At 33.2% G+C, this 26,966-nt stretch overlaps 3 protein-coding genes across 4 annotated transcripts in view; 1 reads left to right on the top strand and 2 right to left on the bottom strand.

Moving 5' to 3' along the window:
* Positions 1-725, top strand: part of LOC135140994 (cytochrome b5-like) — an 8,335-nt gene extending 7,610 nt beyond the window's left edge. Inside the window, exons 2-4 of the mRNA XM_064071761.1 lie at positions 348-476; positions 523-587; positions 637-725. Coding sequence (XP_063927831.1) covers positions 348-476; positions 523-587; positions 637-676 — 234 coding nt within the window. The 3' untranslated portion in view covers positions 677-725. The remainder of the gene's footprint in view (positions 1-347; positions 477-522; positions 588-636) is intronic.
* On the bottom strand, positions 721-26,004 carry LOC135140989 (acyl-CoA:lysophosphatidylglycerol acyltransferase 1-like). Its single transcript, XM_064071756.1, has 5 exons — positions 25,577-26,004; positions 25,106-25,314; positions 8,340-8,554; positions 8,028-8,292; positions 721-1,678 (listed from the first exon to the last, which is right to left on the bottom strand). The coding sequence occupies exons 1-5, from the start codon at positions 25,600-25,602 to the stop codon at positions 1,302-1,304; spliced, it is 1,092 nt and encodes a 363-aa protein (XP_063927826.1). The 5' UTR covers positions 25,603-26,004; the 3' UTR covers positions 721-1,301.
* LOC135140993 (uncharacterized) lies at positions 25,976-26,966 on the bottom strand. Of its 2 annotated transcripts, XM_064071759.1 has the most exons (5): positions 26,854-26,966; positions 26,458-26,797; positions 26,230-26,404; positions 26,114-26,176; positions 25,976-26,053 (listed from the first exon to the last, which is right to left on the bottom strand). In XM_064071759.1, the coding sequence occupies exons 1-4, from the start codon at positions 26,877-26,879 to the stop codon at positions 26,115-26,117; spliced, it is 603 nt and encodes a 200-aa protein (XP_063927829.1). In that variant the 5' UTR covers positions 26,880-26,966; the 3' UTR covers positions 25,976-26,053; position 26,114. The 2 variants fall into 2 exon arrangements, with proteins under 2 accessions (XP_063927829.1, XP_063927828.1); XM_064071758.1 differs by lacking the exon at positions 25,976-26,053 and having other exon boundaries at positions 26,076-26,176.

Genomic DNA, 26,966 nt, shown 5'->3' with positions numbered 1-26,966 from the left:
CATTATTATTCAATGTTATCTTGGCAAGTAATAGCCCCGCCCACCCACCCTCTATTTTCTTAGAGGGTATGTGATTTGCCAAAATTAGTTTTGTCTTAGCATGTACTAGGCCCGCCCACCCGCCCTCTCTCTTCTTAGGGGATATGTGATTTGCTACAATCAGTCTTATCTTAGCAAGTACTAACAAAAAAATGAAAAACCAAAAAAATTGCAGAAACGAGAAATTGAAACACTGAAAACTCGAAAAATTGCAAATCGAGAAACTGAAAAATTGAAAAATTCAAGCAAAAAAGGGGAGGGAAGTTCTGCCGAAATAATCTTCGACCAATTTTTTTATTATTTATTAGCATCCCGGTGGGGGCGACCTCATCCAAGAATGGGCTGGCAAAGATGGGACTAAGGATTTCGACGACGCTGGACACTCGGGAGATGCGAAAAAAGACTTAAAAAAATACAAAATAGGGGAACTCCGAGAAGTATGACCTTCATTGTTAAAATCCAAAAAAAAAAAGTTGATTTTAGGAAGATCGAAAGCAAAAACAAGCTAAGACCGGTGCTAAGACGGAAAATCCCGAATTACAAAACAGGTAAAGTGTGAAATTTTTGGAGTGTGTTTAACTATCAAAGTGTTTTTAGGAGTTTTTGCAGTGTGATCAGTTGCGGGTTGTTTGGTTGACGAGTATTTTAGTGGTGTAAATAAGGCTAAATAAAACGACCATAACGTTCGACTTCTTTTTTATTACAAAGAAACTTGAAATTTACAAAAATATGTATACATAATAAGTTAACCCTGAAAAATTTAAAACAACAAGCGACTTAAAAAAAAAAGGAAACGAGATGAGTGCGGTGCTAAAAGTATCGAAACGTGTTAAACTTTGATAAAAAATGGACGTCAACGATTGAGCCTCATAATTTCGCCGTGAAAAAAACCAGAAAGAAACCATACGAAATGCACATTGGTCCTAATCTACTGTACAAAATCTACCATTATGATTACGTAAAACAAAAAAACAACACCCAAAGGCAAGATTGTTCCTTATTATTACTATAAGTTACCCATTGTTCGGACTTACGAAACCTCCTTTCGTTAAGTACGTGCAAAATTTTCGTTTCTCTCAACCTCGATTTGGAATGCATCACGCCTCGCCCGTAAAACCGAATCACAGTCGTCTTTGCGCGATCTCCGACCAGAGCCTCCTCGGTGGTAGGTAGTGTTCAAGAAAAACGAAAAAGCTCGCATATTCGCCGACCTGTCACAGGTACAACCGCACCAGACAGATCAGATATGCGAGAACGGAGCGCTAGTAAATCAGATAACTGCAGTAGTGGTAAGCTGCTTGGAACATCTGGACGTGGATATACGTCGAGAAGATGAAGAAGAGGTGCAGGATGACGTAACGCAAGTAGTCCTGCTCGACGAGCTGGCCCTCGCCGTGGTCCCCCGGGAACTCCCCGGTGCGGTAGAACCACTCCAGCATGCGCTCCTTCTCCTCCCACCGGTCGAACAGCCACTTCGTCAGGCTCTCGCTGTCCTGGGGCAGCTCCCGGCACGGGTACAGCCGGTACAAGAGGGTGGTCCGGCACGGGGGGCGGCACCCGAACACGATGGTGGCGAGGTCGATGGGCTCCCCACGGGGGTAGGCCACCGTTATGTCCAGGATCCACTGCAGGGTGGACACTGAAATTTTTAAAACAAAAAATGTTTTTTTATTTTGGGGAATTGTGTCGTGGTGGTCGAAGATAAAATTTTCACAATAATAAATAATTATTACTAATAATGTGTGAAGCTCAAGAAAATGTTACGCCCCCGCAACCCGGGGAATTACCCAAACTAGCTGCCTACATGTTTGGGTCCAATAGTGTCCAAATTTAACCTTGTCCGGTCGCTCCATATTACATATTCCAGTCAAATGAATTAGACGGCAGTAAAAGGTTTAAAGGTTAGTTATTTTCAGCAAAATATGGTAAAGTTTAGTTCCAATTAAAGACACCATTTCGATGTGTTGTATTCTAGTCCCTAGGCCGACTCTCCACTCTAAATTTGTTTTTATTTTTTTTTTAAATATGATACTCCCGCATTTGTGGTCTATGAATCCGTGTTGAATGTTTACCCTACACATCCAAATTTTTGGAAAAAAAAATCAAAATTGTATAACATTTTGCAATTTCGTAAAACTCGTTTAAAACACTTTTTCGTTTTTTCATTTTTTTAATTCTAAAATTTTTCCATTTTTCATTGTTTCGGTTTCATGATTTTTTGTTTTTTCGATTTTTTAGTTTCTCTCTCACCTCAATTCTTCCAAGTTTTTGAGATCCTAATTTTTCGTTTTTTTAACTTAATTTTTTCGATTTTTCAATTTCTCGATTTAAAAAAATTTCAATTCTTCGCGTCTCCAATGTTTCGATTTGCAGTTTCTCACTTTCACAATTTTGGTTTTTCGCTTCTTCAGTTTTTCTATTTTTATTTTACAATTTTTCGTTTTACCGATTTTTAATGTTTCAATTTTTTGATATCCTAATTTTTGGTTCTTTCTTTTTCTTTATTTTTTGCTCATTTTCATGTTTCGATTTTGTAATTTTCTGTTTTTTCAACTTTAATTTTTTCAATTTTTCGATTTTCGACTTCCAAATTTTTCAATTTTTCGATTTTTTAGTTTCTTAATTTTTTTTACGTCTCCTCATTTCTTCTTCAATTTCTCATTTTCACAATTTTTTGCTTTTTTGATTTTTCGTTTCAGTTTTTCAAGTTCTTGATTTATAATTTTTTATTTTTTCGATTTTCATTTTTCCAATTTTTCGATTTTTTGATCTCGCAATTTTTCGTTCTTCCCTTTTCTTCGATTTTACAATTTTTGGATATCACAATTTTTGTTTTTTTTCTATATTTTTTTCAATTTTTCAATTTCTCGACTTCCAAAATTTTCAATTTTTCCATCTGCAATTTGTCACTTTTTCGATTTTTTCTTTTCAGATATTTTAGTATTTCAATTTTTCGTCGCCTGAATTCTTCAAGTTCTTTAAATTTATTTTTCGATTTTTCGTTTCTTTATTTTTTTCAGTTCTTAATTTACAATTTTTTCAGTTTTTCGATTTTTTGATATCGCAATTTTTTGTTCTGCCTTTTCCTTCGATTAAACAATTTTTTGATATCACAATTTTTTGTTTTTTTTCTTGTCATTTTTTCAATCTTTCGGTTTTTCATTGTTCGATTTTATAATTTTTCGTTTTTTCAACTTTAATTTTTTAGTTTCTCAATTTTTAATTTTTCGACTTTTTTAATGTTTCGCCTCCTCAGTTATTCTTAAAGTTTTTGATATTCCAATTTTTTCCTGTTTTAATTTTTTTCACTTCTCCAATTTTTCAATTTCTCGACTTCCAAAATTTTCAACGTTCGTTTTTCGAGTTTTAGTTTCTCAATTTTTAATTTTTCGTCTCCCCAATTTTTCAAATTCTTGATATTTATTTTTCAATTTTTCGTTTCTTTATTTTTTCAAGTTCTTAATTTATAATTTTTCATTTTCTCGATTTTTTGGTATTTTTCGTTCTTTTTTTTTCAATTTTACAATTTTTTGAGATGACAATTTTTGTTTTCTTTTTCTTTATTTTTTCAATTTTTCGTCTCCCCAATATTTCGATTTGCAATTTTTCAATTTTTCGTTTTTCGATTTTTTAATTTCCTCTCAATTATTCTTAAAATTGTTGATTTTTTTTCAAATTCCCACTTGTACAATTTTTCATTTTCTCGATTTCTAATTTTTCAATTTCTCGATTTTTTGATAACCCAATTTTTTCGTTTTCTTTAATTCTCCAATTTTTCAATTTCTCGACTCCCAAAACTTTCGATGTTCGTTTTTCGATTTTTTAGTTTCTCAATTTTAAAATTTTTCGTCTCCTCAATTTTTCAAGTTCTTATTTTTGTTTTTCAATTTTTTTATTTTTCGTTTCTTCACTTTCAAGCTCATCATTTGCGATTTTTCATTTTCTTGATTTTTATTTTTTCAATTTCTCGACTTTTAAAATTTTCAAGGTTCGCTTTTAGATTTTTTTGTTTTTCAATTTTTAATTTTTCGTCTCCTCAGTTTGTCAAGTTCTTGATTTTTATTTTTCGTTTCTTCACTTTCAAATTCGTAATTTATAATTTTTCATTTTCTCGATTTTTAATTTTACAATTTTTCCATTTTTTAATATAACAGTTTTTCGCTTTCCCATTTTCTTTATTTTTAAATTTTTTCACTTTTAAATGTTTGATAATTTTTTGTTTCTTCAACTTTTATTTTTTCCATTTTTCAATATCTCGAATTCCAAATTTTTCAATTTTTCGTTTTAATTCTTCGATTTTTCAGTTTCCCAATTTATATTTCGATTTTTCAATTTTTCGTTTCCTCAAATTTTCAATTTCTGATTTCTATTTTTCATTTTCCCGATTATTTAATTTTTATTTTCTCGATTGTATGTCACAATTTTCAGTTTTTCCATTTCCTGTATTTTCTCAACAATACTTTCATTTTGTGATTTTTCATTTTCTCGATTTTTTAGTTCGTCAATTTTTAATTGTTGGTTTTTTCAATTTTTCGAGTTTTTGATTTTTATTTTTCATTTTTTTTATTTTTCGATTTTTCGTTTTTTCTGTTTCTCAGGTTCTTCATTTATAATTTTTCATTTTCTTTATTTTAAAATTTTTCCGTTTTTCTTAATTTTTTTTTCAAATTTAATTTTTTCAATTTTTCAATGTCTAGACTTTTTCGTTTCCTCAATTTTTCAAGTTCATGATTTTTATTTTTCATTTTTCCGATTTTCTCATTTATATTTTCTCGATTTTATGTAATAATTTCCCGTTTTTTTCATTTCTTTTCTAAACACAATATTTTGTTTTCTCATTCCCCTTATTTAGACATGTATTTAGACATGAGACAATTAATTCACTTTTTATATAGCCCTTATATCTCGTTTATTTTATTAGTTATCTAGTCTATATTGAATTTTTATATTGTGTTTATATCTTAATATTGTCTAGTTCACATAAGCTTTTTACTTTGTACTTAGAATTATTACTTGTTAGTTTATTATATGTAATGGACATTTTCCGTAAATAAAGTTATTATTATTATTATTATTATTATTTTCTCAAAATTCCTTTCAATTTTATAATTTTTCGTTTATTCAATTTCTCAAATCTTCAACTTTTGATTTTTCATTTTCTTGAATTATTCAATTTTTCTACTTCCAAAATTTTCAATTTTTCCTTTCTTCAATGCCTCGATTTGCAATTTGTCGTTTTTTTGGATTTTTCGTTTCTAGATTTTTTAGTTTACCATTTTTTTTATTCTTCGATTTTTCAGTTGGTTTTTGATTTTAATTTTTCAATTTTTTGATTTTTCGTTTCTTCAGTTTTTCAAGTTCTTATTTTATAATTTTTCATTTTTTCGATTTTTAATTTATCAGGTTTTCCGTCTTTTGATGTCGCAGTTTTTCGTTCTTCCTTTTTCTTCGATTTTATAATTTTGTGATCACAATTTTTCAATGTCTGGATTTCTAAATTTTTCAATTTTTCGTTTTTTCAATTCCTCGAATTTTCTGTTTCTCAATTTTTACACTTCGATTTTTCAATTTTTCGTTTCCTCAATTTTTCGAGTTCTTGATTTTTATTTTTCTTTTTCCAGATTTTTAATTTTTATTTTCTCGATTATGTCACAATTTTTAGTTTTTCCATTTCCTTTATTTTCTCAATAGTACTTTCATTTTGTGATTTTTCATTTTCTAGACTTTTTAGTTCCTCAATTTTTAATTTTTGGTTTTTTCAATTTTTCGTCTCCTCTCATCTTCGAGTTTTTAATTTTTTTTATTTTTCGATTTTTGGTTTCTTCAGTTTCTCAGGTTCTTAATTTATAATTTTTCATTTTTTTTATTTTAAAATTTTTCCGTTTTTCCATGTTTCAGTTCCCCAATTTTTTATTTTTTCAACTTTAATTTTTTCAATTTTTCAATGTCTGGATTTCTAAATTTTTCAATTTTTCGTTTCCTCAATTTTTCAAGTTCATGATTTTTATTGTTCATTTTTCCGATTTTTTTATTTTTATTTTTTCAATTTTATAATTTTTCGTTTATTCAATTCTTCAAATTTTCCATCTTTAATTTTTCATTTTCTCGATTTTTAATTTTTCGATTTTTTGATATTCCAATATTCAGTTTTTTCATTTTCTTTAATTGCTAAATTTTTTACTTTCTCTAATGTTTTCAATTTTTCGTTTCTTCAGTTTTTCAAGTTCTTAAATTATAATTTTTCATTTTCTCAATTTTTAATTTTTCAATTTTTCAATTTTTTTGATATCACAATTTTCGCTTTTTTATTTTCTTTATTTTTTCAATTTCCTCAATTTTTCACTGTCTCCTAATTGTTTCAAATTTTCGTTTTTTCAATTCTTCAATATTTCGTTTCAATTTTTCAAATTCTTGATTTTTATTTTTCGTTTATTCAATTCTTGAATCTTTGATTTTTCATTTTCTCGATTTTTTGATATTCCAATTTTTCGGTTTTTCAATTTTTCGTCCTCAATTCTCCAAGTTTTTCATTTTTATTTTTCAATTTTTTGATTTTTCGATTCATTTTTTCAAGTTCTTAATATATGATTTCTCATTTTCTCGATTTTTAATTTTTGAAGTTTTCCATTTTTTGATACCGCAGTATTTCATTGTTTCTTTTTCTGCGATTTTATAATCTTTTGATATCACAATTTATCGCTTTTTCATTTTCTTTATTTTTTCAATTTTTCCACTTTTCAAAGTCGGTTTATTAATTTTTTTTTTCAACTTTTCCAATATTTCAATATCTGGACTTCCAAATTTTTCATTTTTTCGTTGTTTCAATTCTTCAATTTGCAAAGTTTGGATATTAAAATTTTCCATTTTCCGATTTTTAAGCGTCTCAATTTTTAAAATTCCATTTTTCAATTTTTCGTTTCCAATATTTCAAGTTTCTGATTTTTTTTTCATTTTCTCGATTTCATTCACAATTTTCCGATTTTTCATTTTCTTAATTTTCTCAACGTTTCTTTCGATTTTGTAATAATTTTACAAAATTTCGTTTTTTTGATTTTACAGTTTTTCAATTTTTATTCCTTCGTTTCAATTTTTCAAGTTTTCATTTTAAATGTTCTCATTTTTGATTTTTCGATTTTACAATTTTTCCATTTTTTTGATTGAAAAGTTGACAAATCGAAAAATTAAAAGTCGAAACAGTGGAAAATGGATAAATTGCAAATCGGAGAACTAAGAAACGAAAAATCGTAACACTGAAAAATTAAAAATCGAAAGAATTAATGAATCGAAAAACTGTAAAATTGCACGATCAAAAAATTGAAAAATTGAAACTGAATAAACAAAAAAATATAAAATGAGAACATTGAAAACACCTAAAAATGGTAGAAATAAAGGAAATAAGAAACAAATGAAAAACTGAAAAATTAAAATTTAAAAAAAACTCGAGAACCACAAATTGAAAAATTGTAAATCGAAACAAAAAATTGAAAAAAATTAAAACTGAAAAATCGAATAACTGAAAAAATGAAGAAAATAAAAAACCGAAACGAAAAATCAAAAAATGGCAAAATTGTAAATCGAAAAACAGAAAAAATAAAAAAAAATCTAAAATTGAAAATTTTTATAATTCTGCACAGATTTATTGGGCTGCACTTCAGGGGCGAGGGAAGTACCGCCGAAATGACCTTCGACCAATTTTTGTATTTATTTGACATTGACATTTGCAACTACCAACCTTATAAAAATTAAATACACCAGTTCTATCAAAGTGTGTACTTAACTTAAGTACTTTATTTAATAGCTCGGTTAAGAACGCGAAGTAGAAAAAATAGATAAGATTGCGCCAATTCCCAGCAAATGTGTCGAGAATCGCATTACTCACAACACTGACGACACTTCCAATTAATGCCAACTTTCGCAACTTAGCAGTCGCCGCTGATAAGAAATTGGGTTTCGCCGAAAACTTTATCACCGATTTACAATCCACTCACCTTCCGCGCCGAACGAGTTATTGTTAGCCACGGCCTTCGGCCCCACCGTCTCCATGATGGCGTGCAGCGCCCCCACCCTCGGCAGCGACACGTGCTCCAGCAGCGGGAGTCCGTTCTTCTGGGCGTACCGCTGCGAGACCGCTTTCCGCTTCCTGAGGAAGCCGCCCTCCGGGAACAGCACCATCCACTTCCGGTTCAGCGGCATGTAGGTGTCGATGAGGTGCGTGATGAAGTCCTGGAGCGACTTGTCCCGCTTGTCTTTACCCTTGACGACAGAATGAGAGAGGGCGAGACGGGGGTGGGCGGACTTACCGACATGATGAAGAAGTCTCGGTGGAGGACGCTGACGATGCCGAAGTTGGTGTACTTGAACAGGCTGTCCATCACCCACATGATGTTCGGCAAGATCTGTTTGCGGGGGTTGAAGGTCGACATTAGCAGCGGAACGTCGCCGGTGGACTGGTGGTTGGCTATCACTAGGGTGCGGTCGTCGATGCATTTTGTGATGTCGTCGCCGATTTCGACGACTGGAAGAAGGGAGAGGGTTAGATCCTACCGACTGCGCCAATTATAGTGACATATTTTGGGTTTATTTTGAAAATTATATGCACAGTGCGAGATGGGTTTTTGATTGTTTGGATCTCGAGAGGGTGATGTAAGCACTCGAAAGCGATAAGAGTGCATTTCAGTGTTGATGTATAATATTCAGAGTCAACAATGATAGCAATATTTATTACAGCAATTATTGATTATTATTAATATAAGAATTACCGCTGAGTGAGGAAAATTGCTATTTTGCTTGGCGTGAAAACTAAATATATATGTTATCACGCGATAACCTCTATACATATTATTTTTGTTAAAACCAAACTGCTACTTAATGCTTTTGCTCAAAATGAAGACTAAAATTAATCGAATTATGCATATAGATGGAATAAAAAAAACCTGAAGAGGAAAATATTTGATTAAGATGTCGTCATGTGATTTGTTAACAATACAATCTTGAATAAATAGTTTCAGACGAATGGAAAGATTTTATTTTCGTTTGAGGTCACAAAATGTGATATTTGTAATATCTAATTTTATTTTTTCATAGTTGGACAAATATGTAATACATACAGCCAAGGACACTTTTTAAACATATCCGTATGCAATTTTCGGGATTAATATCAAAAACAGCGTCCCATTAACAAGTGGGAGTATTTTTTAACGACTAATGTGTTTTTTTGTTCACAAAATTAATCGCTTATTCACGATGACAAACATTAACCTTAATTTTGAAGGTTTTTTTAAATATATGATCCTGTATAGATTTAACAGAAACGGCAGCCAATAATACCGGTAATGATTGTTTTTGAGGTGATTTGAATGAATCTCGGCGATCCCTTTTTGATTTTTCATTTTCCCGATTTTTAATTTTCATTATGTCACAATTTTCCGTTTTTCCATTTCCTTTATTTTTTCAATATCACTTTTTCAATTTTTCTTCTCAATTCTTTAAGTTTTTGATTTTTCGATTTTTCGTTTCTTCAGTTTTTCAAAATTTTTCGGTATCATAATTTTTCGTTTTTCATTTTTTTGTTTTTTCAATTTTCTCAATTTTCAATGTTTCGACTTTTAAAATTTTCAATTTTTCGTTTTGTCAATTCTTCGATTTTTCAGGTTCTCAATCTTTGCATGTCAATTTTTATTTTTCATTTCCTTTATTTTCTCAATATTCTTTTCGATTTTGTGATTTTAAGTCTAATCAATTCTTCAAATTTTCTCGATTTTCAATTTTTCGATTTTTTGATATTCCAATTTTTCGTTTTTCTTTTTTATTTGATTTTACAATTCTTTCATATCACAATTTTTCGATTTTTCGTTTTCTTTTAATTGTTCAATTTTTCAATTTCTCGGCTTCCAAAATTTTCATTTTGGTTTCATAATTTTTTTGTTTTTTCGTTTGTTCAATGTTTCGATTTGCAATTTGTGGTTTTTTGATTTTTTAGTTTCAATTTTTAATTTTTCGTTTCTTCAGTTTTTCAAGTTCTTATTTTATAATTTTTCATTTTTTCGATTTTTAATTTTTCAGGTTTTCCGTCTTTTTATATCGCAGTTTTTCGTTCTTCTTTTTTCTTCCAATTCTTCGATTTTTCAGGTTCTTACTCGTTACATGTTGATTTTCTTTATTCATTTTTTCGATTTTTTTCCTTTATTTTCTCAATATTCTTTTCGATTTTGTGATTTTTCGTTTATTCAATTCTTCAAATTTTCAATCTTCGATTTTTCATTTTCTCTATTTTTAATTTTTCGATTTTTTGATATTCCAATTTTTCGTTTTCTTTTAATTGTTCAATTTTTCAATTTCTCGACTTCCAAAATTTTCAATTTTTCGTTTCTCCAATGTTTCGATTTGTCGTTTTTTCGATTTTTGGTTTTTCGAATTTTAACTTCCTCAATTTTTAATTTTTCGATTTTTCAAAATTTTTTTTCAATTCTCTACTTCCAAAATTTAGAATTTTTCGTTTTTTAAATGTTTCGATTTGTAATTTGTGTTTTTTTCGATTTTTTAGTTTCAATTTTTAATTTTTCGATTTTTCAATTTTTCTTCTTAATTCTTCAAGTTTTTGATTTTGATTTTTCAATTTTTTTGATCTTTCGTTTCTTCAGTTTTTCAAGTTCCTATTTTATAATTTTTCGTTTTCTCGATTTTTAATTTTTCAGCTTTTCCGTCTTTTGATATCCCAGTTTTTCGCTTTACCTTTTTCTTCGATATTTTAATTTTTTTATATCATAATTTTTCATTTTTTAAACTTTTTCAATTTTCTCAATTTTTCAATGTTTCGACTTTAAAATTTTCAATTTTTCGTTTTTTCAATTCTTCGATTTTTCATGCTCTTGTGTTGATTTTTATTTTTCAATTTTCCGATTTTTTCATTTCCTTTATTTCTCAATATTCTTTTCGATTCTTTTCAATCTTTAATTTTTCATTTTCTCGATTTTTTATATCCCAATTTTTCGTTTTTCCTTTTTATTTCATTTTATAATTCTTTGATATCACACATTTTCGTTTTTTTTGTTTTCTTTTAATTGTTCAATTTTTCAATTTCTCTTCTTCCAAAATTTACAATTTTTCGTTTTTTCAATATTTCGATTTACGATTTGCCGTTTTTTTGATTTTTTTGTTTCAATTTTTAATTTTTCGATTTTTTAATTTTTCTTCTCAATTCTTCAAGTTTTTGATTTTTATTTTTCAAGTTTTTTGATTTTTCGATTTTTCGTTTCTTCAGTTTTTCAAGTTCTTATTTTATAATTTTTCATTTTCTCGGTCTTTAATTTTTCAGGTTTTCCGTCTTTTCATATCTCACTTTTTCGTTTTTCCTTTTTCTTCGATTTTGTAATTTTTTGATATCATAATTTTTCGTTTTTTCATTTTTTTTTATTTTTTTAAATTTCTCAATTTTTCAATGTTTCGACTTTTAAATTTTTCAATGTTTCGTTTTTTCAATTCTTCGATATTTCAGGCTCTCAATCTTTACATGTTGACTTTTATTTTTCATTTTTCCGATTTTTTCATTTCCTTTATTTTCTCAATATTCTTTTCGATTTTGTGATTTTTCGTGTTTTCAATTCTTCAAATTTTCAATCTTTGATTTTTTCTCGATTTTTCACTTTTTCAATATCCCAGTTTTTCATCATTTCAGTATTGCAATTTTTCGTTTTTCGATTTCTTAATTTTTCGTCTCCTCAATTCTTCAAGTTCTAGACTTATTTTCCAATTTCTCACTTTTACAATTTTTTGCTTTTTGATATTTCATTGCTTCAGTATTTCAAGTTCTCAGTTTACAATTTTTCATTTTGGCGATTTTTAATTTTTCGATTTTTTTGATCACAATTTTTAATTTTTTTCGTTTTCTTTAATTGTTAAATTTTTCAATTTCTCGACTTCCAACATTTTCAATTTTTTGTTTCTTCAATGATTCGATTTGCAATTTGTGGTTTTTTCGATTTTTGATTCCTCGATTTTTTAGTTTCTCAATTTTTAATTTTTCGTCTCCTCAATCCCTCAAATTTTTTTCGATTTTTCGTTTCTTCAGATTTTCAAGTTCTTGATTTATAATTTTTCATTTTCTTTATTTTTCAACTTTTCCGTTGTTCCATGCGTCGGTTTCCTAATTTTTTGTTTTTTCAACTTTAATTTTTTCAATTTTTTAATAATTTTATATCACAGTTTTCCGTTTTTTCAATAATCCCGCTTTTTTTCCTTTTTTTTTTATCACCTTTATTCCCCTTTTTGTGTGTTTTTTTTCAAGCCCTTTTTTGTAGTCTTTGTTATGTCAGTTCTTTTGGTCTCTCTTTTTTTGTTGCCTCTTTTGTATATCCTTCCTTTCGTTGTCTTACTTTTTTGTCGTTCATTTAGTCGTTTTGTTTTTTTTTCGCCTTCATTATATTCGTCAGTTTTTTGACGTTTTTGATCTCCTTTTTCTTCATGTCTTTTTGTGTACTTTTTTATATTTTTTTTTGCCTTTTTTCGCACATTTTCCTCGCCATTTTTGTCATAAGTTTTTGTAGATTTCTTTGGTCTCTTCCTAGCGTTTTTTGTCCTTTTTTTTATTTTTTTTTCGTTTTTTTTGGTCGCTCCTTTCTAGCCCCTTTTTGTATCAGTTTTTGCTCTACTCGTAATTCTGTATGCGTTTCTAGATTTCTTTTTTCCTCTTTTTTTTGTTATGGCTTTTTTTCATCTTTTTTTGTGTTTTTTTTTGTTGTCTTTTTCATATCAACTCTTTTGATCTTTTTGATTTGTACAGCCTTCTTTTTGTCTTATTTTTTCGCCTTCATTATTTTTGTCTACTTTTTTTTCACTTTTTTTTGTAGCTTTCTTTTCTGTTGCTTTGGCCTTTTTTTCCTTCATGTTTTTTTTGCGTCTCTTTTTTATCACCCTTTTCGCTTTGTTTGTCTTTTTTTCCACACATTTTCCTCGTCTTCCTACCACACATATTTTTTGTTGCCTTTTTTGTCGGTTTCTTTGGTCTCTTCTCCTAGTTTCTTTTTGCATAGTTTTTTTTGTCTTTTTTTAAGTTGCTTCTTTTTTGCCCTTTTTGTATTAGTTTTTGTGTCTCTTTTTTTACTCATATTTTTTGTATGCGTTTTTAGATTTTATCTTTCTTTTTTTTGTGTTTTTTGCTATCGTTTTTTTTTCGATTTTTTGTTCGTATTTTCTAGTACTTTTTTTTGTTTTTGTGTCTCTTTTTTTACTCATATTTTTTGTATCCGTTTTTAGATTTTATCTTTGTTTTTTTTTGTGTTTTTTGCTATCATTTTTTTTTCGATTTTTTGTTCGTATTTTCTAGTACTTTTTTTTGTTATATAGTTTGTTAATTTTATATACATTTTTGAAGTAGTTTGAAAGAGTCTCGGGGATCTTTTTTTTTGTATTACTTCTGAAAGAATTTGAAAGAGTCTCTGGGACCACATGTGTCTTGTTTTTCAAGTAATTAATTTGAAGGAATCTTGCCCCCCTTGCTTCTTATTTTTGAAGTAGTTTGAAAGAAGCTCAGCAACCTTTGCGTTTTGTTTTTGAAGTAATTTGACAGAATTTCGGGGACCCAGTGTTTTATTTTTGAAGTAGTTTTAAAGCATCTTGGGAACCCTTTGCGCTTTATTTTTACAGTAGTTGGATAGAATCTCGGGGATCCCTTGACTAGTTTTTGGAGTAATTTGAAAGAATCTCGGGGATCTTTTTTTGTATTGCTTCTGAAGGACTTTGAAAGGGTCTCTGCGACCCTTGTGTCTTGTTTTTGAAGTTATTTGAAAGAATCTCGAGGCCCCCTTGTGTTTTATTTTTGAAGTAGTTTGAAAGAATCTCGGCAAACCTATGCGTTTTATGTTTGAAGTAATTTGAGAGAATCTCGTGGACCCACTTGCGTTTTATTTTTGAAGTAGTTTGAAAGAATCTCCCCCCCCCCCCCCCTCTGGTGATTTATTGTTGAAGTAGTTTGAAAGAATATCTGAGATCTCTTGTCTATTTTTTTTGTCTTGTTTCTGAAGGAATTTGAAAGAGTCTCTGGGACCCCGCGTATCTTGTTTTTGAAGTACATAATTTGAAAGAATCTCGTGGACCCACTTGCGTTTTATTTTTGAAGTAGTTTGAAAGAATCTCGGGAAACTTTTGCGTGTTATTTTTGACGTAGTTTGAAAGAGTTTCGGGAACCTCTTGTGTCTTGTTTTTGAAGCAAAATTTGAAAGAATCTCGGGAAACCTTTGCGTTTTATTTTTGAAGTAATTTGAGAGAATCTCGTGGACCCACTTGCGTTTTATTTTTGAAGTAGTTTGAAAGAATCCCCCCCCCCCCCCCCCTGGTGATTTATTGTTGAAGTAGTTTGAAAGAATATCTGAGATCTCTTGTCTATTTTTTTTGTCTTGTTTCTGAAGGAATTTGAAAGAGTCTCTGGGACCCCGCGTATCTTGTTTTTGAAGTACATAATTTGAAAGAATCTCGTGGACCCACTTGCGTTTTATTTTTGAAGTAGTTTGAAAGAATCTCGGGAAACTTTTGCGTGTTATTTTTGAAGTAGTTTGAAAGAGTTTCGGGAACCTCTTGTGTCTTGTTTTTGAAGCAAAATTTGAAAGAATCTCGGGAAACCTTTGCGTTTTATTTTTGAAGTAATTTGAGAGAATCTCGTGGACCCACTTGCGTTTTATTTTTGAAGTAGTTTGAAAGAATCTCGCCCCCCCCCCTGGTGATTTATTGTTGAAGTAGTTTGAAATAATCTCTGGGATCTCTTGTCTATTTTTTTGTCTTGTTTCTGAAGGAATTTGAAAGAGTCTCTGGGACCCCTCGTATCTTGTTTTTGAAGTACATAATTTGAAAGAATCTCGTGGACCCACTTGCGTTTTATTTTTGAAGTAGTTTGAAAGAATCTCGGGAAACTTTTGCGTGTTATTTTTGACGTAGTTTGAAAGAGTTTCGGGAACCTCTTGTGTCTTGTTTTTGAAGCAAAATTTGAAAGAATCTCGGAAAACCTTTGCGTTTTATTTTTGAAGTAATTTGAGAGAATCTCGTGGACCCACTTGCGTTTTATTTTTGAAGTAGTTTGAAAGAATCGCCCCCCCCCTGGTGATTTATTGTTGAAGTAGTTTGAAAGAATATCTGAGATCTCTTGTCTATTTTTTTTGTCTTGTTTCTGAAGGAATTTGAAAGAGTCTCTGGGACCCCTCGTATCTTGTTTTTGAAGTACATAATTTGAAAGAATCTCGTGGACCCACTTGCGTTTTATTTTTGAAGTAGTTTGAAAGAATCTCGGGAAACTTTTGCGTGTTATTTTTGAAGTAGTTTGAAAGAGTTTCGGGAACCTCTTGTGTCTTGTTTTTGAAGCAAAATTTGAAAGAATCTCGGGAAACCTTTGCGTTTTATTTTTGAAGTAATTTGAAAGAATCTCGGGGGCCCCCTTGTGTTTTGTTTTTGAAGTAGTGTGAAAGAATCTCTGGGATCCATTGTATACTTTTTGAAGTAATTGACACTTGTGTTTTGTTTTTGAAGTAATTTGATAGAATCTCGGGGATCTTTTTTTTCTTGCTTCTGGAGGAATTTGAAAGAACCTCCGGGATTCCTTGTCTAATTTTTGAAGTAATTTGCAAGAATCTTGGGGATCTTTTTTTTGTCTTGCTTCTGAAGGAATTTGAAAGAGTCTCTGGGACCCCTTTTATCTTGTTTTTCAAGTACATAATTTAAGAGGATCTCGGGGATCCTCTTGTGTTTTATTTTTGAAGTAGTTTGAAAGAATCTCGGCAAACCTATGCGTTTTATTTTTGAAGTAATTTGAGAGAATCTCGTGGACCCACTTGCGTTTTATTTTTGAAGTAGTTTGAAAGAATCGCCCCCCCCCCCTGGTGATTTATTGTTGAAGTAGTTTGAAAGAATATCTGAGATCTCTTGTCTATTTTTTTTGTCTTGTTTCTGAAGGAATTTGAAAGAGTCTCTGGGACCCCGCGTATCTTGTTTTTGAAGTACATAATTTGAAAGAATCTCGTGGACCCACTTGTGTTTTGTTTTTGAAGTAATTTGATAGAATCTCGGGGATCTTTTTTTTCTTGCTTCTGGAGGAATTTGAAAGAATCTCCGGGATTCCTTGTCTAATTTTTGAAGTAATTTGCAAGAATCTTGGGGATCTTTTTTTTGTCTTGCTTCTGAAGGAATTTGAAAGAGTCTCTGGGACCCCTTTTATCTTGTTTTTCAAGTACATAATTTAAGAGGATCTCGGGGATCCTCTTGTGTTTTATTTTTGAAGTAGTTTGAAAGAATCTCGGCAAACCTATGCGTTTTATTTTTGAAGTAATTTGAGAGAATCTCGTGGACCCACTTGCGTTTTATTTTTGAAGTAGTTTGAAAGAATCCCCCCCCCCCCCCCCTGGTGATTTATTGTTGAAGTAGTTTGAAAGAATATCTGAGATCTCTTGTCTATTTTTTTTGTCTTGTTTCTGAAGGAATTTGAAAGAGTCTCTGGGACCCCGCGTATCTTGTTTTTGAAGTACATAATTTGAAAGAATCTCGTGGACCCACTTGCGTTTTATTTTTGAAGTAGTTTGAAAGAATCTCGGGAAACTTTTGCGTGTTATTTTTGAAGTAGTTTGAAAGAGTTTCGGGAACCTCTTGTGTCTTGTTTTTGAAGCAAAATTTGAAAGAATCTCGGGAAACCTTTGCGTTTTATTTTTGAAGTAATTTGAGAGAATCTCGTGGACCCACTTGCGTTTTATTTTTGAAGTAGTTTGAAAGAATCTCGCCCCCCCCCCTGGTGATTTATTGTTGAAGTAGTTTGAAATAATCTCTGGGATCTCTTGTCTATTTTTTTGTCTTGTTTCTGAAGGAATTTGAAAGAGTCTCTGGGACCCCTCGTATCTTGTTTTTGAAGTACATAATTTGAAAGAATCTCGTGGACCCACTTGCGTTTTATTTTTGAAGTAGTTTGAAAGAATCTCGGGAAACTTTTGCGTGTTATTTTTGACGTAGTTTGAAAGAGTTTCGGGAACCTCTTGTGTCTTGTTTTTGAAGCAAAATTTGAAAGAATCTCGGAAAACCTTTGCGTTTTATTTTTGAAGTAATTTGAGAGAATCTCGTGGACCCACTTGCGTTTTATTTTTGAAGTAGTTTGAAAGAATCGCCCCCCCCCTGGTGATTTATTGTTGAAGTAGTTTGAAAGAATATCTGAGATCTCTTGTCTATTTTTTTTGTCTTGTTTCTGAAGGAATTTGAAAGAGTCTCTGGGACCCCTCGTATCTTGTTTTTGAAGTACATAATTTGAAAGAATCTCGTGGACCCACTTGCGTTTTATTTTTGAAGTAGTTTGAAAGAATCTCGGGAAACTTTTGCGTGTTATTTTTGAAGTAGTTTGAAAGAGTTTCGGGAACCTCTTGTGTCTTGTTTTTGAAGCAAAATTTGAAAGAATCTCGGGAAACCTTTGCGTTTTATTTTTGAAGTAATTTGAAAGAATCTCGGGGGCCCCCTTGTGTTTTGTTTTTGAAGTAGTGTGAAAGAATCTCTGGGATCCATTGTATACTTTTTGAAGTAATTGACACTTGTGTTTTGTTTTTGAAGTAATTTGATAGAATCTCGGGGATCTTTTTTTTCTTGCTTCTGGAGGAATTTGAAAGAACCTCCGGGATTCCTTGTCTAATTTTTGAAGTAATTTGCAAGAATCTTGGGGATCTTTTTTTTGTCTTGCTTCTGAAGGAATTTGAAAGAGTCTCTGGGACCCCTTTTATCTTGTTTTTCAAGTACATAATTTAAGAGGATCTCGGGGATCCTCTTGTGTTTTATTTTTGAAGTAGTTTGAAAGAATCTCGGCAAACCTATGCGTTTTATTTTTGAAGTAATTTGAGAGAATCTCGTGGACCCACTTGCGTTTTATTTTTGAAGTAGTTTGAAAGAATCGCCCCCCCCCCCTGGTGATTTATTGTTGAAGTAGTTTGAAAGAATATCTGAGATCTCTTGTCTATTTTTTTTGTCTTGTTTCTGAAGGAATTTGAAAGAGTCTCTGGGACCCCGCGTATCTTGTTTTTGAAGTACATAATTTGAAAGAATCTCGTGGACCCACTTGTGTTTTGTTTTTGAAGTAATTTGATAGAATCTCGGGGATCTTTTTTTTCTTGCTTCTGGAGGAATTTGAAAGAATCTCCGGGATTCCTTGTCTAATTTTTGAAGTAATTTGCAAGAATCTTGGGGATCTTTTTTTTGTCTTGCTTCTGAAGGAATTTGAAAGAGTCTCTGGGACCCCTTTTATCTTGTTTTTCAAGTACATAATTTAAGAGGATCTCGGGGATCCTCTTGTGTTTTATTTTTGAAGTAGTTTGAAAGAATCTCGGCAAACCTATGCGTTTTATTTTTGAAGTAATTTGAGAGAATCTCGTGGACCCACTTGCGTTTTATTTTTGAAGTAGTTTGAAAGAATCCCCCCCCCCCCCCCCTGGTGATTTATTGTTGAAGTAGTTTGAAAGAATATCTGAGATCTCTTGTCTATTTTTTTTGTCTTGTTTCTGAAGGAATTTGAAAGAGTCTCTGGGACCCCGCGTATCTTGTTTTTGAAGTACATAATTTGAAAGAATCTCGTGGACCCACTTGCGTTTTATTTTTGAAGTAGTTTGAAAGAATCTCGGGAAACTTTTGCGTGTTATTTTTGAAGTAGTTTGAAAGAGTTTCGGGAACCTCTTGTGTCTTGTTTTTGAAGCAAAATTTGAAAGAATCTCGGGAAACCTTTGCGTTTTATTTTTGAAGTAATTTGAGAGAATCTCGTGGACCCACTTGCGTTTTATTTTTGAAGTAGTTTGAAAGAATCTCGCCCCCCCCCCTGGTGATTTATTGTTGAAGTAGTTTGAAATAATCTCTGGGATCTCTTGTCTATTTTTTTGTCTTGTTTCTGAAGGAATTTGAAAGAGTCTCTGGGACCCCTCGTATCTTGTTTTTGAAGTACATAATTTGAAAGAATCTCGTGGACCCACTTGCGTTTTATTTTTGAAGTAGTTTGAAAGAATCTCGGGAAACTTTTGCGTGTTATTTTTGACGTAGTTTGAAAGAGTTTCGGGAACCTCTTGTGTCTTGTTTTTGAAGCAAAATTTGAAAGAATCTCGGAAAACCTTTGCGTTTTATTTTTGAAGTAATTTGAGAGAATCTCGTGGACCCACTTGCGTTTTATTTTTGAAGTAGTTTGAAAGAATCGCCCCCCCCCTGGTGATTTATTGTTGAAGTAGTTTGAAAGAATATCTGAGATCTCTTGTCTATTTTTTTTGTCTTGTTTCTGAAGGAATTTGAAAGAGTCTCTGGGACCCCTCGTATCTTGTTTTTGAAGTACATAATTTGAAAGAATCTCGTGGACCCACTTGCGTTTTATTTTTGAAGTAGTTTGAAAGAATCTCGGGAAACTTTTGCGTGTTATTTTTGAAGTAGTTTGAAAGAGTTTCGGGAACCTCTTGTGTCTTGTTTTTGAAGCAAAATTTGAAAGAATCTCGGGAAACCTTTGCGTTTTATTTTTGAAGTAATTTGAAAGAATCTCGGGGGCCCCCTTGTGTTTTGTTTTTGAAGTAGTGTGAAAGAATCTCTGGGATCCATTGTATACTTTTTGAAGTAATTGACACTTGTGTTTTGTTTTTGAAGTAATTTGATAGAATCTCGGGGATCTTTTTTTTCTTGCTTCTGGAGGAATTTGAAAGAACCTCCGGGATTCCTTGTCTAATTTTTGAAGTAATTTGCAAGAATCTTGGGGATCTTTTTTTTGTCTTGCTTCTGAAGGAATTTGAAAGAGTCTCTGGGACCCCTTTTATCTTGTTTTTCAAGTACATAATTTAAGAGGATCTCGGGGATCCTCTTGTGTTTTATTTTTGAAGTAGTTTGAAAGAATCTCGGCAAACCTATGCGTTTTATTTTTGAAGTAATTTGAGAGAATCTCGTGGACCCACTTGCGTTTTATTTTTGAAGTAGTTTGAAAGAATCGCCCCCCCCCCCTGGTGATTTATTGTTGAAGTAGTTTGAAAGAATATCTGAGATCTCTTGTCTATTTTTTTTGTCTTGTTTCTGAAGGAATTTGAAAGAGTCTCTGGGACCCCGCGTATCTTGTTTTTGAAGTACATAATTTGAAAGAATCTCGTGGACCCACTTGTGTTTTGTTTTTGAAGTAATTTGATAGAATCTCGGGGATCTTTTTTTTCTTGCTTCTGGAGGAATTTGAAAGAATCTCCGGGATTCCTTGTCTAATTTTTGAAGTAATTTGCAAGAATCTTGGGGATCTTTTTTTTGTCTTGCTTCTGAAGGAATTTGAAAGAGTCTCTGGGACCCCTTTTATCTTGTTTTTCAAGTACATAATTTAAGAGGATCTCGGGGATCCTCTTGTGTTTTATTTTTGAAGTAGTTTGAAAGAATCTCGGCAAACCTATGCGTTTTATTTTTGAAGTAATTTGAGAGAATCTCGTGGACCCACTTGCGTTTTATTTTTGAAGTAGTTTGAAAGAATCGCCCCCCCCCCCTGGTGATTTATTGTTGAAGTAGTTTGAAAGAATATCTGAGATCTCTTGTCTATTTTTTTTGTCTTGTTTCTGAAGGAATTTGAAAGAGTCTCTGGGACCCCGCGTATCTTGTTTTTGAAGTACATAATTTGAAAGAATCTCGTGGACCCACTTGTGTTTTGTTTTTGAAGTAATTTGATAGAATCTCGGGGATCTTTTTTTTCTTGCTTCTGGAGGAATTTGAAAGAATCTCCGGGATTCCTTGTCTAATTTTTGAAGTAATTTGCAAGAATCTTGGGGATCTTTTTTTTTTGTCTTGCTTCTGAAGGAATTTGAAAGAGTCTCTGGGACCCCTTTTATCTTGTTTTTCAAGTATAAAAAAAAATACATAATTTAAAAGGATCTCGGGGATCCTCTTGTGTTTTATTTTTGAAGTAGTTTGAAAGAGTCTCGGGGATTTTTTTTTTGTATTACTTCTGAAAGAATTTGAAAGAGTCTCTGGGACCACATGTGTCTTGTTTTTCAAGTAATTAATTTGAAGGAATCTTGCCCCCCCCTTGCTTCTTATTTTTGAAGTAGTTTGAAAGAAGCTTAGCAACCTTTGCGTTTTGTTTTTGAAGTAATTTGACAGAATTTCGGGGACCCCAGTGTTTTATTTTTGAAGTAGTTTTAAAGCATCTTGGGAACCCTTTGCGCTTTATTTTTAAAGCAGTTGGATAGAATCTCGGGGATCCCTTGACTAGTTTTTGAAGTAATTTGAAAGAATCTCGGGGATCTTTTTTTGTATTGCTTCTGAAGGACTTTGAAAGGGTCTCTGCGACCCTTGTGTCTTGTTTTTGAAGTTATTTGAAAGAATCTCGAGGCCCCCTTGTGTTTTATTTTTGAAGTAGTTTGAAAGAATCTCGGCAAACCTATGCGTTTTATTTTTGAAGTAATTTGAGAGAATCTCGTGGACCCACTTGCGTTTTATTTTTGAAGTAGTTTGAAAGAATCCCCCCCCTGGTGATTTATTGTTGAAGTAGTTTGAAAGAATATCTGAGATCTCTTGTCTATTTTTTTTGTCTTGTTTCTGAAGGAATTTGAAAGAGTCTCTGGGACCCCGCGTATCTTGTTTTTGAAGTACATAATTTGAAAGAATCTCGTGGACCCACTTGCGTTTTATTTTTGAAGTAGTTTGAAAGAATCTCGGGAAACTTTTGCGTGTTATTTTTGAAGTAGTTTGAAAGAGTTTCGGGAACCTCTTGTGTCTTGTTTTTGAAGCAAAATTTGAAAGAATCTCGGGAAAGCTTTGCGTTTTATTTTTGAAGCAATTTGAGAGAATCTCGTGGACCCACTTGCGTTTTATTTTTGAAGTAGTTTGAAAGAATCTCCCCCCCCCCCTCTGGTGATTTATTGTTGAAGTAGTTTGAAAGAATATCTGAGATCTCTTGTCTATTTTTTTTGTCTTGTTTCTGAAGGAATTTGAAAGAGTCTCTGGGACCCCGCGTATCTTGTTTTTGAAGTACATAATTTGAAAGAATCTCGTGGACCCACTTGCGTTTTATTTTTGAAGTAGTTTCAAAGAATCTCGGGAAACTTTTGCGTGTTATTTTTGACGTAGTTTGAAAGAGTTTCGGGAACCTCTTGTGTCTTGTTTTTGAAGCAAAATTTGAAAGAATCTCGGGAAACCTTTGCGTTTTATTTTTGAAGTAATTTGAGAGAATCTCGTGGACCCACTTGCGTTTTATTTTTGAAGTAGTTTGAAAGAATCTCGCCCCCCCCCCCCCTGGTGATTTATTGTTGAAGTAGTTTGAAAGAATATCTGAGATCTCTTGTCTATTTTTTTGTCTTGTTTCTGAAGGAATTTGAGAGTCTCTGGGACCCCGCGTATCTTGTTTTTGAAGTACATAATTTGAAAGAATCTCGTGGACCCACTTGCGTTTTATTTTTGAAGTAGTTTGAAAGAATCTCGGGAAACTTTTGCGTGTTATTTTTGACGTAGTTTGAAAGAGTTTCGGGAACCTCTTGTGTCTTGTTTTTGAAGCAAAATTTGAAAGAATCTCGGGAAACCTTTGCGTTTTATTTTTGAAGCAATCTGAGAGAATCTCGTGGACCCACTTGCGTTTTATTTTTGAAGTAGTTTGAAAGAATCTCGCCCCCCCCCCCCCCTGGTGATTTATTGTTGAAGTAGTTTGAAATAATCTCTGGGATCTCTTGTCTATTTTTTTGTCTTGTTTCTGAAGGAATTTGAAAGAGTCTCTGGGACCCCTCGTATCTTGTTCTTGAAGTACATAATTTGAAAGAATCTCGTGGACCCACTTGCGTTTTATTTTTGAAGTAGTTTGAAAGAATCTCGGGAAACTTTTGCGTGTTATTTTTGACGTAGTTTGAAAGAGTTTCGGGAACCTCTTGTGTCTTGTTTTTGAAGCAAAATTTGAAAGAATCTCGGGAAACCTTTGCGTTTTATTTTTGAAGTAATTTGAGAGAATCTCGTGGACCCACTTGCGTTTTATTTTTGAAGTAGTTTGAAAGAATCTCGCCCCCCCCCCCCCCCCCCCCCTGGTGATTTATTGTTGAAGTAGTTTGAAAGAATATCTGAGATCTCTTGTCTATTTTTTTGTCTTGTTTCTGAAGGAATTTGAGAGTCTCTGGGACCCCGCGTATCTTGTTTTTGAAGTACATAATTTGAAAGAATCTCGTGGACCCACTTGCGTTTTATTTTTGAAGTAGTTTGAAAGAATCTCGGGAAACTTTTGCGTGTTATTTTTGACGTAGTTTGAAAGAGTTTCGGGAACCTCTTGTGTCTTGTTTTTGAAGCAAAATTTGAAAGAATCTCGGGAAAGCTTTGCGTTTTATTTTTGAAGCAATTTGAGAGAATCTCGTGGACCCACTTGCGTTTTATTTTTGAAGTAGTTTGAAAGAATCTCGCCCCCCCCCCCCTGGTGATTTATTGTTGAAGTAGTTTGAAAGAATATCTGAGATCTCTTGTCTATTTTTTTTGTCTTGTTTCTGAAGGAATTTGAAAGAGTCTCTGGGACCCCGCGTATCTTGTTTTTGAAGTACATAATTTGAAAGAATCTCGTGGACCCACTTGCGTTTTATTTTTGAAGTAGTTTGAAAGAATCTCGGGAAACTTTTGCGTGTTATTTTTGACGTAGTTTGAAAGAGTTTCGGGAACCTCTTGTGTCTTGTTTTTGAAGCAAAATTTGAAAGAATCTCGGGAAACCTTTGCGTTTTATTTTTGAAGTAATTTGAAGAATCTCGGGGACTCCTCGTATTTTGTTTTTGAAGTAGTTTGAAAGAATCTCGAGGATCTATTGTATACTTTTTGAAGTAATTGACCCTTGTGTCTTGTTTTTGAAGTATAATTTGATAGAATCTCGGGGATCTTTTTTTTTTCTTGCTTCTGAAGGAATTTGAAAGAGTCTCTGGGACCCCTTTTATCTTGTTTTTCAAGTACATAATTTAAAAGGATCACGGGGATCCTCTTGTGTTTTATTTCTGAAGTAGTTTGAAAGAATCTCGGGGATCTTTTTTGTATTACTTCTGAAGGAATTTGAAAGTTTCGGCAACCTCTTGTGACAAAATTTGAAAGAACCTTGGGAATTCTTTGTCCTGTTTTTGAAATAATTTGATAGAATTTAGGGGACCCCTTGTGTTTTGTTTTTGAAGTAATTCCGACCCACCCACACCCAACCAAATCAATAGCATTTCCGTAAAATTTGAATCAAAAACTTTATCAAACAAATAAAAACACAAGCCATTAAAGCTTGATAGCCCTATAAAAATAAAATAGTGTCTAATTACGAAAATGAAAATTTTCTTATCAAAAAAAAAAAAAAAAACAACCAATCAGCTCACATGATGTAAATAAACAAAAACTGTAAGTACTCATTTATCTACAAATGAGACATAACTACTTGGCAATAAGTTGTAACTTTGTGTTATCAACACTTCTAAGTTTTGTTGTTTTTGTTAAATCTAACTGTACATTATTTGCGTGTGTTCCTCGGCCACCCAACTTCCCCACACCAAACCCAGCCAAACAACCGCAATTACGCGATTGCTCATTACATAAAAAGCTCGAACAAATAGCACAAGTATGATTCCAAAAATAGAATTTTAATCACCTCGTCCCTTACCGACAAGGTCTCCTAATGAATTACCAAACAATAACACACTCACAAGTGCGTTTTCGTTTTTATTGTCGTCTGCTACGAACGCCACATTTCCCGTGAAAATTGCCCATTCATCAAAAACAAACCCATTACCGACATTAATTCCGACAGAAATGAACGTCTAACCTTGTACCTGGCGTTGTCTCGAGATAATCGCCAGCGCCAAATGTGTGTTACTGGGTTTAGAATCTCGCTAAACCGGATTTTGTTAATCCGTGACTCATCCGATGCACTGGCGCTATTTTTAAATATTAACACCGACGATCGGCGTTCGGTTTTTATCGATTCGGAAACCGGGTGATAATTCAATGGTGAAAATGCGCTTATCGCAGATTAGGGATTTATCCGTCGTGCGACTTTTATCACAATGGAGATATAAATTTTGGGTTTTAAGGTGATAGCGGCTAGTATTTACGTAACGCGACCTTGGTAATTATTTAATAATGTTACCGTCATATCCTGCCGACCAGCTCCACATGGACACCATCGCCAGCAGCCAGTGGAAGAAGTAGCCCTCTATCTTCCAGTACACGTCGGGGTTGACTTTCCGAAGGGGCGACAACAAAACCATCCATATGACATACGTAGGAATACAATACACATTATTCACGAGAATAAAGCACAGCCTTAACAACGCTTTCGGTATCTTGTACCAGTTCCTGAAAGAAAATCGATACGTGGAGACAAGGGGAGCGATAAGGGGGCTGCAATTTCCGCCCGAGAATCGAAAAAAACAAGTGTTTAGTGTGGAAGCGTCTTTAATACGATAATCTAGCCAAGTCGGATGCGGGCGTAATAAGCCCTTTGTCGAGCAATTCGTGCGGAGCCATAAATCTACATTACCGGAATGTTAGGTTATGTCGCTGTTTTGGACTGAAACGTGCCCCCTTGCATTATGTAACCACCAACCCCCACACTTACCGCGTCAGACATCGAATACTTTCCATTTTATTCGATCCCTCTCACAACCTCCGGCTCATTCCTCCGAATTAGGCCCCAAGATCCCGCAAAAGCCACCGAGAGCACCTCCTTTGTTACGAAAATAAAACAATCGATGGTTCATGCACGCCACTGAATAAATAACCAAACTGCAACTGCATCCACTGATAACTTCACGGCTTTATTTTTAAATGCACACACTGAAAGACGATAATTTTAGCCGCCGAATTGTCCATTTTCGCGAAGCACCGAAATTCGAGCGGTCGAGGTTAGGCACGGTTCGGGCAGAAAATGCATACTTTACGATTTTGACAGCATCGGACGCATCGGGGTAGAGAGACGCCGGTTTCACATCACGATTTCACCTGCCGTTATCAGCACTACGCTCGAGGACTGATAACAATGCCAAATGTGACGTGCGGTTAAATGTCAAGATGACAGCAGCGACCGGGGCGACATCTACAATTTCAAAAAAACGCGCTAAAGACAAACTGTGTTATTATTTTTACAAAAATCTACTCTAATCGTCGAGGATGTCGTCGAGCCACTGCTCCAAGTCCGCGGATGGGGGCTCTCGAACACCTACAACAAAAAACCGTCATAAAAAAAATCGAACGAGGACTTTGGACTAGTACTGGTTTTCGGTGACTGTGGGGCTTCTACGTCGCTGTCGCCAGATGATGATTCGTCAGCGGCGTCGTCGTCTGACCCGAAAACAACATCCGGCTTCTTGCTTTGATGACTCTGTACGTAAGCATTATAATCGTTAATGTTATCGTCCAGAGCAGTCATTACTCTTTGTTGACTTTCCTGAAATAGCGCTTATCTCATTAAGCGCCTAAACAAAGTAATCGCACACGTACAGAGAAAATATCCTTGCTGATGCCACTCCTGACGTCGAAGGGTATCGTGGACAAACTCTTCTCAAGGAGGGTCAAATCCAACTTGAACAACGACGTCGTTACGGGCTCCGAGATTTCCAAGATGTCCTTGTCGCTCTTGAACTGGAAGTGGCTGCCGTGAGTTATGGGGGCGCTCGCCAGGACCGAGAAGTCCGTGCTGCTGTTGACTTTGTCGTCGACCTCTTTTAATTCGTAGCGGTCCCAGTTTGACTCGAGCGCTACTTTGGGTTTGGGGGCCTGCACGTGAACTGACGCTTTGTTCTTGTTGTATTTTCGCTTGTTAGTGCGGTGCTTCATGCCCCTGCCGAAAATTATTAACATTGTAGAGGTTTAAATTACACTAAAACGAACACCAACCGAGATTTTGAGTCGTCTTTATCCATGTCTCACGGTACTAGAGTGGTTTACTTTACAAAAAAAAATGTAAATGTAAATCGTTGTAAATATAACCTCACTTTTTTGTTATGACT

This window comes from Zophobas morio, unplaced genomic scaffold (genome assembly GCF_036711695.1).
Source record: "Zophobas morio isolate AGI-343-1 ecotype UQ-CSIRO unplaced genomic scaffold, CSIRO_AGI_Zmor_V1 ptg000041l, whole genome shotgun sequence".
Lineage (NCBI taxonomy): Eukaryota > Metazoa > Arthropoda > Insecta > Coleoptera > Tenebrionidae > Zophobas > Zophobas morio.
This window is presented reverse-complemented; position numbering and strand designations above follow the sequence as displayed.